The sequence below is a fragment of the Solea solea genome, chromosome 19 (genome assembly GCF_958295425.1).
Source record: "Solea solea chromosome 19, fSolSol10.1, whole genome shotgun sequence".
Taxonomy (NCBI): Eukaryota; Metazoa; Chordata; class Actinopteri; order Pleuronectiformes; family Soleidae; genus Solea; species Solea solea.
This window is the reverse complement of record NC_081152.1, coordinates 4,791,759-4,806,909: the sequence shown is the minus strand read 5'-3', so window position 1 is coordinate 4,806,909 and position 15,151 is coordinate 4,791,759. Positions and strand designations below refer to the sequence as shown.

Below are 15,151 nucleotides of genomic sequence, written 5' to 3'. Positions count from 1 at the left end.
TAAAGTAAATATCTCCCTGCTTTACAGTATATGGTTGCACTTGCTGTACATGCAATTTGTTTTATTACCATCAGTAAGCCGTGAACTGTTTTGAAAAACAGATAGAATCTGAAATAAACAGACCTCGTGCTGGTATCATATCACATTATTTCCATAAAATAGACTTACAGTTATAAAATGGAACATTTATTTCTGTATGACAACACATTCAAATGACTTTCAGCTTTGTTTAGGTCATCCATCGTCCCCATATGTCCTCTCTATGTCACAAATGTCATCACTCGTGATTGGACTGCTGTCATTCAGACTCTACATGACGCAAACACAGCAAACACAGCAGCATCGGCGTGTGGCTGAGCGGGCACAGACTGGCTGTGACATTGCCACAGATGGGCTCATGTCACACCTAGCAATGACTATGTGCATATACATATTTAAGAATGGTAAATATAAGACAAAATAATAGTGGAAATGATAAGATAAAAATAGAAGCATTTCAGCACTGGTGCATCCATACAAATGATATCCATTATATAAATATATATATATATATATATATACATATATATATATATATATATATATATATATATATACATATGTATATATTATACGTATAAAAAATGGTGTCCTTTCTTGTGAGTGAATGTCCAAAAGGTTTTGCTGTGATCTGTCTTTCCTCTCAGCACATTATGCACTAACTGCTGCAATAAAAGTCCAGTGTGCAAGATTTGGGTAAAATTATTTGGCAGAAGTGGAATATAAAATAATTGCTCTGATGTTTGTTTGTTTTTTCGTATACAGTCACTTATTAACCACAATTAAAGAGACGATCAATCAGATCTCTTGCACCACCTATTGGCCTATTGTTGAAAATATAATAATGCTGACTGACGGTGCAAGGTGAATTTGTGTTGAACAGATTCAGAACATTAACACATAAAACTACATGGAAACATTCACCATCTTCTGATTTGTTGTGTTTTTTTTACTACTACATCCTCATGTTATCAGTAATCACACACCAGTGGGACTTTTTGGTAAAATTTATTTTGCAAGTGTTGAAGTGATACATGTTTCCTGGGATTGTCTTAACAATTATGTCTTCTGTCGTCGTCTCCCCCCCCCCCCCCCCCCCCAACAACTAGGACAGGGAATGAAAAGCAATCAAGTTTTACAATAGGAGAATATACAGGAGCACAAGGATACAAATGTTAAACTTGAGTACCCTTGATTACACCCAGACTTGTTCAATCACATATCAGAAACAGACAAAGGGCATACTATCAGTACTAATCCAAATCTCTTCATACCTCAGCCATGTGTGTTTATTACTATTCTATATTGTTATTTTTATCAAAGATGTATAGTCTTTAATCACACTTAAAGAGATTTTCAAACACGTGTAGAGTGTTCAAAAGATGCTCCCGTGCGCTTCCATTCTCTGACCCTCGACACATCGTCTCCTCCCGGAGGAGCCGCTTCCAGGTGAGACGTTACAAATCATCATGCTCCAAGACATATGAAAGTTTTCCATACAATCAAATATACAGATTAAAAACAGTCAGTCAAACTGGCGTGATACATAATATATCTGCAGAAGCAATCACTGGGACTAAGGCAGATAAACTGGAAACCATAGTTATTGTAAAAGACCAGCGAAATTAGAAGAACAGCACAGAGTGCAGCAAGACGTCTTAGAATGACATGAAAAAGCGTTATCCCAAGGGTGCCTCTCACTGAGTGGCTCTTCTGGTTTTATTTTCAAAGAACTATATTTTGCTTAGAAAATGAGGAAACCATTGAGGAAGGATGTGGCAGTGAATAGACATGAAAAAAAAAAATATACAAAAAAATTGACCATTCAAGCTCTCAGTTCACCCTTCGTCTTTTGTGGTGTTAGCCTCTAGATCCTCGTCACTGTCTAAATCACTGAAGAGCCTCTTGGCAATGGTATTTCTGCTTCTCTCCTCTTTAATCCCCTTCTTTAGCTGCACTGGTAATGGTTTCACTGGTTATCAAAAAGAGAAAAGAGGGTTACTCTCATGTGTGACAGTCATAAACATTCAAACTGCTGCCAAATGAGTTCCCACAATGCTGATGCCGCTCTGTGTTTCTCAGTATGGCAGTGCTTTGTTTTCATGTGCGTGACATCTGATCAAGTATCCCAAAAAGTTCTTCGTCGCTCTTCGTGAACAAGCGTTGCGTGTTCCTGTGCTCTGGAGGCGTGGCTTCAGAGGGAAACATGAAGAAAGGGGCTTGGACTTTCGCTTCAAAATGTAGCCTGCTCAAACTATTTTTCCAGGATTTCCAACCCTGGCTTTCAGTTCCCTTTTAGTTCCTATATTATTGCTTGTTTAGTTTTATTTTGAAACTCATATCCTCTCTCATTTCAGGTGTCATTAATTCCCGCCCTCCTGTATTTCCCGTGTCTTTCATTTATGTGCACCTGTCCTTTTCACTGTCTCCCCCAATGTTGAAAGAGAACTTTCAGGTTAAGGAATTAACCCCTGTTCTATGATACATAAGTGTGGTAGTAAGATACTGAAATGATATTAGAATATAGACCCAGGGTTGTGATTTCTGAAAGTCGTGGGGTAAGTCTGGTTGACACAGGTTCAAATGACCGGTGCAGCACACAAATATCGTTACATTGTTTCTGTTCACAAAGACCGAGGCAGAATAATAACAAGACAAATCACACAGTGCAGCTTTAAACCACAGACTTTGTTATTTGGTCACTTGTAAAAACCACCAGCCTCCCTCCTGGTGTTTTTTAATCTCTCACCTGCTGATGGGACAAACTGGTCTTCAGCTCTGCTGCCATTATCGCTGTGACTCGTGCTAACCGTCTCTCTCTGCTCCTCATCTGTGACAATTCTCTGTCTTGCACTCTCAAAAACGGACTTAATAACAATTGAGTCCTCGTAGATCTGCGGAAGCAAACGGAGACACACGTGCACACACGCCGGCACAGGGCGCAGTTAATCAGAGCCACGTCCGAAACCCATTTACAACCACATACTTTTCAAATACCATTTGAAAAATGAATTCCTCGGGGCTTACCTGAGATCCCTCCAGGTTATAAGTCTGAGCGTTGTGACACAGCAGGAAAATATCTTTCTCCAAATCCCCCACACTTCTGTACTTGTGATTGCGCACACGTTCCTGTGAAGCAGAAGGTTAGCAACAACATTTAATGTCACCACTGTAACAAAGCTGTTCATACACTATTTATTCCAGTGGCATATTCTTATCTTGTCAAACATAAACACAAGATCCCTAAATGCAAAGCCAGACAAGGTGATACAGATACACACAGTGGGAAATTACTAAGTGTCCTATCTTCAAGGATGTTCAGTTTTTCCTCCTTCCTTTGTGAGTTTGGGATAGAGATGAGATTTATTCTATTGTACACTTGGGTATCTTAGGGAAACAGCTAGGACAGTTCTGCCTAATGGGAGAAATCCATCTAGCAGCGACTCAGATATAACTATGTTTGGGTTCAACGAGCTCTATTATGTTAATGTCCGGCTCTCGATTTGTTGTCAGTGCTTTGCCTGATTCACAAGTCAAAACACAAACGAATGATTTATCTCAGACTTCAGTTGAACCTGTGTTAGGCAACAGGAGGTCATCCATCTGTGCATGTTTGAGCCCAAGTGCAATCTGGAATATGAGCGATGGAGACAGCACGGGCATCTGGTTGCGTAAAGATGTAGTCTGTGAATCATTTCAACGTTAAGTGCTTCATAGAAAAAAAGCAGAAAAGACTTTTCCGTGTCTGCTCTTGTTATTATTAGTCCTGTAGAAATGCACTAATACGAGGACTCAAGTGGAACAAACTCCCTTTCCGGAAGCACAGGAGCTAATGTTGCTGGTAAAATGTTACTCTGCTGATGTCAATCAACTAGGTATCTGTACACCACCGGTATCTGTACACAGCGGTGCATTAATGGCCTATAATACTACTCATCTAGGGGAAAAGGAGCTGTGCTTGAAATGTGAGTGACTGTTGCAGAGATTTTGTCTCACAAAAAAAAAAATGCTTTTTACGTTTGTTTTTATTTGAAAATGTGTCCACTTTAGCAAAAAAGCTTCTCTCTCACCAGGCTCCGCCCACATTATTAATGTATTGGCTGCACCTGTGATGGCTCCAGCACTGCGTTTGGTTTGTATCGTGCCACGATAACGTCTGTGTTCTCTGTAACTGCTGCTGTTTCTAAGGTGAGTCTCTTCTGTGTTTTTTCAGCCCCGTGTGTCCATTACTGTCGATGCATAATTGTCACCTGGAAGGTGCACTGGATGCCGTTTCCTCCGCTCTTATACACTTGATGTATGTCATATTAAAGGTCAAGAAAATGTGAACTGCCAGGTGTCTCACATTTCCCCCACCTTTATGAAGACACTCTGTACTTCACTTTTGCTTCCCTTCTCTTATAATGAGGTCTGTGATTTATGGTCTGGCATACTGACTTCTGACTTATTCAGTTGAGTGTGCTTATGCTTACTTACACTTTAGAAATGTATTGCTCACTTAAGTTATTGCTGTGTAGATCATCCCTCCTTTATTATGCTCCAGCACGAGTGAGACCTAACTGTGAGTTAAGATGTCCATTTTTAAATTGAATTTTATTTGCATAGCACTTCACTACAGTTACATTTTTACATTTTACATTTAAACCCATAATAAATGTGTTTAACTAACTTTTCTTTGTCTGCCTGTTTATTGTTTGGTCACGTGTCCTCTATTGAAGGTCGCGAGCTCACAGATGAAAGTGAAAAAACTGCACGAATCTAAGAGTGCAGAGATTTTATCTATCTATCAAAATCAGTTTTTTAAATCACCAGGGGACCTGCTTATTAAAGCTCTTCTTTTTAATTATTATGAATAAATCGTGTTATCACACGCTTCACACATGTTTGTGGCTTAGATCACGAGAATGCTTTGCCACTTATTTTGAGGTGAATACCTACAGCTGCTCAAAATACAGTAATTAGCACAGTTTAGTGTGAACAAAATAAAGCGACCCAACTGCCTATTCCACCCCCGTTTTTCTTTGTATAAATCAGGTTTGTGATTTTTTTATTTTTTATTTTTATTTTGGATTCGAGCCCATTGCTGGTGTCATTCTGTCATGCTGGTGTTTTCTGCTTTCGCTGCTGATTGCTTAGCTTGTGTGAGTCATACTTTTATTTTGTATGCTATTATTTTTAGCTGTCTCGTATTTCCGAGGCAAACTATAACAGCTTGGCTCTGAGGACGGCAGTGTGTTCAGTCCTTCACTGAGACCCACACAGGAAATTCTCAACATTCACATGGACTACCATGAAATGATGAGTAAACAAACAATCATTGTTCCCCCGAAGAATGAATCCTCAGACTTTTGAGTTTTTGTGTGAAATTGTTGGGCTCTGATCCATTAAAAACGAAACTTAAATGACTTATTGGGCTTTTGATGCTCTCTGTTTGGACTTTTTTATGTGTTTGTCTCTTATTTCCTGCTGTCTGCTCTGATGTGTTTCACCCACACTCATGTTATCCCGTGCTTCCTTGTTTAGGCTTCAGTGTTCCTCGGGTTTTGTCATTTGCTCCTTGTTCCAAAAGTTTTGCCTCTTCCTGTTATACCTGACTGTGCTCTCCTTTTTTTCCTGCCAACCAGTGAGTATATTTCCCATTACATTTCCTTTTTCCACCTACAGTACTTGCAAAAAAAAACACCTTAAAAAACACAACAAAAATATACAGAAATATCTCATACAGTTGTGATCCATACAGCAACTCCCATGCTACCATTTGTAAAATGTTAAATAAAAAATCATTCTGCCTCAGCTGAACTTAATTTAGAGCTAAAAGCAACGTATTTGTATCTTTACTTGACATCTTCCACAATATGAATGAAAATAATCTGTGATATGCTATATTAATAAAATAAAATAAAATAAAATAAAATAAAAATAAAATCCACAAACTGAGGACACTAAATGGAACTTGGCCATTATTAAATGAATCATTTGCCCCTGCGATTTTCCTGTCAAAATGGCAGCCTGCCCCTTTTCATATGTATTATATTATCATTATCATGATTCTAAATGTTAATTTATAACGATTTGTATATTCATAATTAAACTATACATGTCCACCAGGTATTTAACCTGTGAGGCTGAAGCCTGTCGAGAGAGTGGTTGAGTTGAACAAAGCAGATTTTTGACCCCTTCCTGTTTCAGCTTGTTGTTTTGAGGTGAGGTGTGAGAGAGGGTCGTGAGGGTCACCTGAGACACACTCTGATATTGTCTGTCTGGGTGTTAGAATTCACTGTTGTTCTGTGTGTGACTGCTGATCCTTTTAGGAATAGAGCTCAGTAGTGATAGATATGGCGCATTTCCACCGGCTCTACTCGCCTCGGCACGACACGATGAGGTTGCATCTCCACTACAAAAAAGTACCGACTTAACGTGGGCGGAGTCATCACTGCACGGCTGATTGAGACTGCGGTGACTTTGTTTTATACGCGACACACACAAACACACACACACACTAGTGACTTTACACCTAACTTCTGTAGTTGTTGGAGATTAACCCACGTTTTTAGGATTGTTAAGTAGTTTTAACTGATCTACAATGTTCGGCTTGATTTCTGTCCACACGTCTCCGGAGTACAGCCTCCTACTCCACAGACCACAGCGCCGGCGATGCCCCTAAATACACCACTCCACTTCAAAAGACTCCTGTTAAATATAGAGGTTTCCCTGGTAGTTGTTGGAGATTAACCCACGTTATTAGGATTATTAAGTAGTTTTAAGTGATCTACAGTTCGGCGCCGTTCGGCTTGATTTGTTAGTGGGATGTCTCTTCCTGTGACGGGACTCTGGCCAGTCAGCGGCCGGCAGTCTGACCAATCATCGCATAGTACCTACTTAAGCACGCTTGGAACCTCGCCGGAGCAGGTTCTACAAATAGTACCTGGTACCAGGTACGATGCTAGTGGAAACCCTACTTAAAGCGAGACGAGTAGATCCGGTGGAAATGCGCCATTATGTCTTAGTCCACCTCCTCTGTTGAGTGATGGTCCCCAAAAAACCCCAATAGCAACCAAAACAGAGAGTGATGAGGATGCAGCCAGTGCCCAGTTAGAGTACAGGAGAGTGTCAACTAATGTTACAAGTGAGTCAAGAGAAGGTCAGAAGTTCAGGAGCCTGAGCGTCAGCTCTCGTTTGTCCAAGAGGAAAACTTTAGTGGGCTGTGAGTGAAATTGTTTTAGAAAAATGACAGTAATAACGTGTTCCTGCTGAATGCTGACACTGCGATAAACGGAGCCATGTTGGTCACCTTATCATCGGTTTGTTGGTAAGAAGAAGGTAAGATGGTGATTTCCTGGTCTTTCTGTGGAGATGTAAGCGCCTTCCTCTCTTCTGTGGTGAGGTTTAAGGGAGGTGGCACTGGACATTGTGGCTGATACTTTGAGTCTTAGGTGTTCTGCCTCCGTGTTGGAGGCAAAACAAGCACTTGTTTCTGATCGCTGGCTGGGACGAGATCTGTTCCAGGGAATCTGCAGAGTTTAGTCCTTTGGCCAAAACACCATTTTCAGGTTGGGTGAGGATTCTGTTGTGGACAGATTATTCGCCCTCTTTTTCTGCGTCTCCGCCTGTGTTGTGTTGTAATCCATGTGTAGAAATAACAAGATGCAACTCAACAGTATACTGTGATGTATTCACCCCGCTCCCAACACTGTATATTATATATATAGAAAAACTCAGATGCAACTTAGCAAGACTCTCGACAGTTTTCAGCCTCAGAGGTTAAATACCTGGTTTGGTTTTTCCCACCAATTTATCAGAACTGAAGAAGCCTCTTGGATAAGGGGGGGGCACGTTTTCAATTTAGCTCAAGAAAGACCAATCTCCTACAGCTACCTACAGAAGATTAATCTGTTCTACAACAAGCCACAAGCCTTGTTGCTTCTCCATGAATCCGATCCAATTGACCAAAGTGCTGTACAGTTAGACATAAAAAACAACACAAAAGACCAACTTAAAACCAACAGGACGTTAAAATAATAAAAAGCGTTAAGACACATAGGAAAGGAAAGATGGGTTAAAATAGGCAACTCTCGTGCCGAGCCAAAAGCCAAGGAATAAAAGTGCGTTTTGAGGTTTGATTTAAAAACAGGCAGTGTGGGGGACAGCCGAACATGTGGCGGCAGAGCGTTCCAGAGATTTGGAGCTGGAACTGAAAAGGCTTCTGTCCCCCTTGAGATTTAGTCAAGACCTCGGGACAGCCAGAAGCAGATGGTTAGATGATCTGAGTGTCCTGGATAAATTAAGTGATTGAGATACTTTGGAGATTGCCCGTGAAATGATTTATATGTTGAGAATAAAATCTTAAAATCAATCCTAAAGTGCACAGGGAGCCAGTGATGTGAAGCTAGAACAAGGGAGATGTGCTCACATTTAAGAGCACACGTTAACACCAACGTAAAGCGCATTACAGCAGTTGAGACACCTGGCTATTGTGAAGTGTTGATGTGAGTGATATATATACACTCTGACTCGCTGTCTTTGGAAGGATTATTTACCAGATGACGATTCATCTCCCACTGACTTGCTTTTGTCTCAGCAGATGAGACATCTGTACGTGTCTCATCCGGATATTCAGCGACACGTACCCTGATCCTTCGGAAGTCAACGGGCTTTCGGATGAGCTCGTAGTACTCGGGTACCTCCTTCTTAGAGGGGAGTTGGACAAAGCCTTTACTGATCTGTCGGCCCAACCTGAAATAACACAACGTGACAGATCATGTCTTCATATCAAGAATCCGTTTCATAACGTCAACACGTTGTTGAAATAACAAATCCATTCTTGTTATCTTTCGAAGGTTGTTTATTCTGGATGATGATTAAATCATAGTTTGCAGCAATAAAATAGGTTTTCTAATCATTGGTTTAATGTGTTCTTAGTATATCTCTATATGAAGAAGTCACAATCCCAGATTTATTACGTTGATATCTGCAGAATTGCTACGCTCATTTAAATCATCATGTTACATGATACAGCAAAAATACTGAAAGCCAAACTGAACCTTGACCTCGGTGCTCCAGCAAATAAGATAAATACAAACTGCAACAGCAAGAAAATTGTAATGCTGATCTGATTCTGGATTTTCATTTTGATAGTACTGACAAGACAATATACATTATCAATAGATCATCTAAGGTTCGACATAAAGGAAATATGTGTGCGTATGTTGAGGCAGAATGAAGGATGGCTTTATGAGACATGTATGTGAGAGAACACACAGCTGGCAAAGCCATTAAAGCTCATAGGTAACATCTGTACAGCTGTCACAGTAAACGCTGGCTCCAATTCAGCGTTCCAAGTGGTTTGAATGTAAAGTGAGGTTAAAAAAAATGAAATCAAACAAACTTTAAATTCTACCTGAGTGAAAACGTATGACATGTGTAAAGTCACTTCTTTATCATACTTACTGCATCCTCCGTTGTTCATTTTCTGTAATCTTACTTCCTTCATGTCTACACACACCAGCATTTGAACATGGTAGTGACTTAACTAGCTTGTGATGATCTTTGGTATTTTGAGGAAATGAGGGGTGGTGATCATAGCCATTTTGTGGTTATGAATGTGGTTAGGGTTTAGGCACAAAAAGTAAAAAAAAAAGAAATGATCATGGTTAGGATACGAACAAATGTTTTGAGTTGCTCCAGAACTGTGTTCTGCAGCTTGGCAGCTATGTTTCCCCCTTGTTCCCTCAACCTCTGGTTGGTGATAATTTAGCCTCAAATCTTTGTAAATTGTGTCACAATAATATAGTTTCTTTGTCTAGTTAGAAGAGTGGAAAGAGGGAGATAATCAGATGTCAATCAGCACAGAATCACACTCTGAAATATCCCAATATTTTAGCGTATCAATATTTTCTTAAACCCCTAATTATCAATTGTCAGTGTGTTCACATTATTGTTCGTGCATTCAAAAGTAACTGTATGTTCAAATTAAAGGACTAGTGAGGGAAGTCGACTTCTTTCGTTACACGGTGATCTTACGCTCTGGATGGTATATCCATAAAATAAGGCCCCCACCTAAAATACATTTAAAAAAAATATAAAAAATAAAATAAAAATAAAATACATATAAAAGGCAGATTCTAAAGCTATGAAAACAAAACAACCTTTTATTTAAAGTAAGTACACATTTCTGCCAATAAACCCTCTTAAATGTTAACACACTGGTGTTTCAAAGGATGTCAAAATATCTGAATATTGTGGTGATGAATTCAAGGTCATAAATATCAGTCTATCTTCACATTTTAACATGTCGTGACATTGTGTCATAGTTATAGATATCTGTGAGCCTGGCATCTGTTCAAGCACTCACTCACCCGTCCTTGTAGTTGATAACCATGTCGACCAGTGTGTTCAGCGTCCGGGTGAGTTCGGGTGGATTTGGAGGGAGTTTCTCTGCCGGTGGGCGCCCTCGCTTCCTTTTGACCTTCTCGCCTGTTTCCTGTCCGGCCTGAAGCACCTTCTCTCCATGCTGGTCTCCTTTACGCTTCTTCAGACCGATGTCCTCTTCCATGTCCTCCAGGGAACCGTTCTCTCCTGCCTCAGGCTGCAGTAAGAGGCAACATCTAACTTATCCAAAACAATCTGTATATTGTGCAGACAAAACTTGTAATGTTGTTAAAGTACAGTGTGATGACAGTTGAGGATAAGCAGTAAAGAAGAGCTGTGAGTGATTCCCATTCAAACCTCTTCCATTTCCATTCATGGGACACTTACAGACACACAGTCGACCAGATGTTTTTATACAATGCTTCACATAGAAAGCTACAGAATTCTATTACCCTCAAAATTAAAGCACTCTCACGCTCCATCTTAAGTACGAGCATTCAGAATAATCGATTTATAATCGATTATAATCAATAATTGTATTTTAATTCAAAAAAAGTGGATTTGTTTATTCATTACAATAAAATGTAGAATCGCATGGACTAGAGCAACTCAAATGCTGTGCCGTGCTCTGAAAATTTAGGACAGATTATTTCATCTGGAGCCTTTGATGTCAGATGATTATCAAGGGGAGGCGCATTTCAAAAAAAACAAAAAAAAAAGGCACAATGGATGTGAATAAATTTGAAGAAGCATGTTCCGTGTCTAAAAGTGCTGCTAATGCAATAGATATGAATCCCCATTTCCCTGGTTTGCACTCAAATAAGACGTGGAACAGGATTTGTAGGTGTGTGGCTTTACGGCGAGGGTGTCTCTGCTGCATCCTGTGATATCTCCCCAGCCATTTCAAACATCTGCAGCAGCCACAGTGTATTATTCCACAAAGGCAATTAGAGGCCAGAAACATGAGTATGCATACAGCAGCAGCAGCAGCGGCAGCAGCAGCAGCAGCTGAACCCAGCCGAAGAAAAGGAGGGAGGACAGAGATACGGCACGCTGTCCAATCCCAAACAGAATATTGATGCATCAATCACACATGGGCTCAGACACATCAGCGTCCTCTTCATGTGATACACAGAGTGCACTTGTGAACATGCATTTCTCAAGGACAGAGATGGCAATCGTCCTTTTACAGTGTGCCCACACTGGTCGCAGCAGCAAAAACATCATCAACAACAATAATAACAACATCTGCCTTTGGTGGAAGACGCATGCCTGCACTTCCCGCCCCGAAAATACATGGGATTGAGTTAGAAGACACAACACTCGAGCGGAAACAATAGAAATCCTGCTCATCATCGCTGGGCTCAAATGGAGCCTTTGAAAGAGCCCCTCTGCTCTCCCCTCGCTCTCTGAGGGGCTGAATACTGGAGGCATGGAGGGGTAATCCTCAAAGATGTATGACACAGCTGAGAGGTGTCTGATTGACAGTGTCTGTCTGTGTGTGTGTGTGTGTGTGTGTGATGCTCCATGCTTGTGCCATCACCCTAACAAGCCTCTTCCTTTACTAATCTGGCAAAGATTCCCCTCTCATCTGTTACAACACACACCTTCACACTCCCTCTCTTCCACCCCCCCCCTGTTCTCTCGCTCTCACACACACAGACACACACAAGACAGATAGACAGACACTCTTTCCCTGGCGCGCGCGCGCACACACATAGACACACTGGCGCGCGCGCACACACACATTTTTTTTTTTTTTTTTTTTTTTGTATCCATCTCTTCCCATGCGATGTAGCCTGGCGGAATCGTGCGCCCGAGAGGGGGAAGACGGAGCGAGACATGAAGAAAGAAAGGGTATTTACCTGAGTGCAATCTGCAGGCTGGCTATCAGGATCGGCTGCAGCTGTGGGGGAGAGAATTAGCAAGCCAGCATAGCGGCGAGCTGCTAGTCTCTTCATCAGCTGATCACTCAGAAGCAGAGCCCAGAAGGGGGGAGAATAAAAGCGCTATGTTTTCATATACAAATCAATGGGCTGGTGGGGGAAGAAAACACAAACGCCGTGCCCATCTCCTGTCTGCAGCTCTCCGACGTCTTTTTCCCTGACTCTGGAAGGCCCCGAGCTTGTCTCCCTCTGCATGTTTTTAATATCGACTCTTGCCAGACGGGAGTTTTTTTTTCTCCCTCTCTTCGTCCTACCCCTACTGTTAAAGTTATCCGGTCCATTTTTTTTTCTAACTTTTATTATTGCTATTATTGTTGTTATTATTATTGTTGTTGCTTAGTTGATGCATTGCGTTATGGAGGCAGAGTGTGTTATTTCATGTCGACCAATGCATGGGGATCTGGGAAACATGACTTCAGGGCTGCAGCCACACACACACACATGGTTCATGATGTATGTGCACGCACACACACACACAGAATTCCAGCATGGTGATTAATGCATAAATATTCACTCAGATTTCACTTGTTTCTGCCAAGACTGAAACGAAAAAATATCTGTGCAACACTGAGCTCCATTAGTTTCTGTGAAAACTGGACTTTTTTCTAGTTTGGACCGATGTTCAGACACATCTGGTTTGTGTAAATCAGTGTTTCTTTCCCCCCTGCATGTTGTGCAAAATGCTGCCGGGGAAAACACACACATACACACACACACACATATACTTGTGTCTCTATAGTTGTGTGACCCTCATAGACCCCCATAACCATCCTAACTACATGCGTAATCCTAATCTACTCCAAATCCTAATCCTAACCCCCCAAAATCAAGTCCTGACCCTCAAAATGTCTTTTTGAAGTTGTAAGGCCCTGGTAAAAATGTCTTCACAACATCACAATAATGTTTTTTGACCAAAATCTTTACACAAAAATCTGAGTTTAAGTGTAAGAGCCTGTAGCACGACCCTCAATTGAGGTCACACTCGTAAGGATTCAGACTGTTGTTCAGATCCAGATGTGTCATGCACAGATTTGCCAGTTGTGGGTCTCGAGCTCCTGGAACAGGAAGCAGAAAGACATTCATGATGCCCACGGGTAGAACAGGCCACCCGCAGCAGTGCTGTCAGGCCATGTTTCTCCAGGTGATAGTCTGCTCTAGTTCTATTTCTCATACTTTTACTTTTTTTATATATATATTACTTGTAGATCCATGCTGTTTCCACATGATCTGCTGACGGAGTAAAGTTTCAATACTTTCACCAGATTGTTTTACAAAAGCCTCACTCAAACGTCACGGTCAATTTCCTCAGTTATGCCATAATAATAATTATTTTTTGGGAGGGATTCCTAAATTTAGTATTTAGTTCTCACATTTCAACAAATTGATAACGGCCTATCAACTATAACACAGGTGAGGCGTACCTGGTGAACTATGGTTCAAGGATTATTGTGGATTATGTTTGCAGCTACATTGTCATGTGCCTGCCTGTTTTTGAGTAGCATAACTCAAAAAGTTACGAATGGTTTTTGATTTAAAAACAATACTTGACAATATAGATTATGACCGTAGGGAGATATTTTTTCATTTCTGGTGGTGATAAAGACCCAAATTCAAGGTATTTTTAAAGAATTTCTAACACTGAGAGATTGTGGGAAACAGAGCCACATGGTTTGTGCTCTTCAAGTGTGTTCTCTAGATTTTATACACTATAATGTAGCTGTATACCACTTTTATTATGAGTCACTTTTGTCATCTCAGATACATCAGAGATATCCTCAAATCTTATTACATTTACATATATATATACAGTATATATCTCCATCTGTGTTTATACTCTTATGTTTACTCTTATATGTGACATCTATTGATGAAAAGATGAAAAGAACCTGCAGCACTGAATAGTGCAGCACTTAAGTTTGCTTATAGTATATATATATATATATATATATATATATATATACTGTATATATATGTGTTGAAATGGAGCACAGAGTGATTCATTTGCATGAAATTCTGATCGTTTATTTGCCTGCCACGTGCACTTCGCGTGACATTGGTCTGTGAAACGAGATTCAAATGAAGTGCTCCTCTTGTTCGTCTTTTGTCGATCTGAAGTTGTGAGTGCGGAGAAGCCGCAACTTCAATAACATTTCAGTGTGCAGCGACTGGATTAAAGCAGTGAAAGCGGCTTTTGTTTCAGCACTATATTTCTTTTCTAAGAACCACTTGCTCAAAACTGCTGCCTGTTGCCATGGCAACAGCAAATTTTGATGGTGGACCTTGTATATCGTTATAATTTTATTGCTGTCGCTGTGTGCTGAGTCGTCTGAGTGGCGCATGTGAGCTCGTATAGTAATGGGACAAAATGGTACTCTTTGTTTTTTTGTTTTACATGAGCTTTGTAAATAGGCACAGAATTAAGAGGGGGGAAGTCACTGTGTGCCCATGCATGTTTGTTTGTTTGTTTGTTTGTTTGTTTTGGGACATTTGCAAAAACTTAGTTGATGACATTTCAAGAACACTTGTTTTGTGACTTTTTATTGTTTATGGCTTATCACATAAAATGTCAAATTTAACAATGCAGTCTTTTAAGTGCACGGCTTATGCATAATTCAATAGTTAGCTCATATTTTTCAGACCAAACTGTGGAAGGACACGGCGCATTCATTCAGACGTTTGATTGAAATTGTATTGTAATTTGAATAGATTAAAGAATATACGGACACCGGTAACGCAGGCTGTGAGGCCACTGATATATATCAGTTCTCTCAAAGCATGTTTCAAATTGAAAGTGTCCC

General features: G+C 40.5%; 1 protein-coding gene across 1 annotated transcript; it reads right to left on the bottom strand.

Moving 5' to 3' along the window:
• Nucleotides 1-1,031: 1,031 nt before the first annotated feature.
• On the bottom strand, nucleotides 1,032-12,677 carry LOC131445794 (probable global transcription activator SNF2L2). Its single transcript, XM_058616453.1, has 6 exons — nucleotides 12,273-12,677; nucleotides 10,395-10,624; nucleotides 8,667-8,772; nucleotides 3,067-3,168; nucleotides 2,789-2,933; nucleotides 1,032-2,011 (listed from the first exon to the last, which is right to left on the bottom strand). The coding sequence occupies exons 1-6, from the start codon at nucleotides 12,366-12,368 to the stop codon at nucleotides 1,878-1,880; spliced, it is 813 nt and encodes a 270-aa protein (XP_058472436.1). The 5' UTR covers nucleotides 12,369-12,677; the 3' UTR covers nucleotides 1,032-1,877.
• Nucleotides 12,678-15,151: the final 2,474 nt, after the last annotated feature.

Excerpts from the sequence above, each read along its gene's own strand:
- LOC131445794 (XM_058616453.1), bottom strand. The coding sequence starts at position 12,368 with ATGAAGAGACTAGCAGCTCGCCGCTATGCTGGCTTGCTAATTCTCTCC. Across the intron at positions 2,934-3,066 it reads ATAACCTGGAGGGATCTCAG|ATCTACGAGGACTCAATTGT; the intron begins GTAAGCCCCGAG and ends TTGCTTCCGCAG. Across the intron at positions 2,012-2,788 it reads CCAGTTTGTCCCATCAGCAG|TGAAACCATTACCAGTGCAG; the intron begins GTGAGAGATTAA and ends TTTGATAACCAG.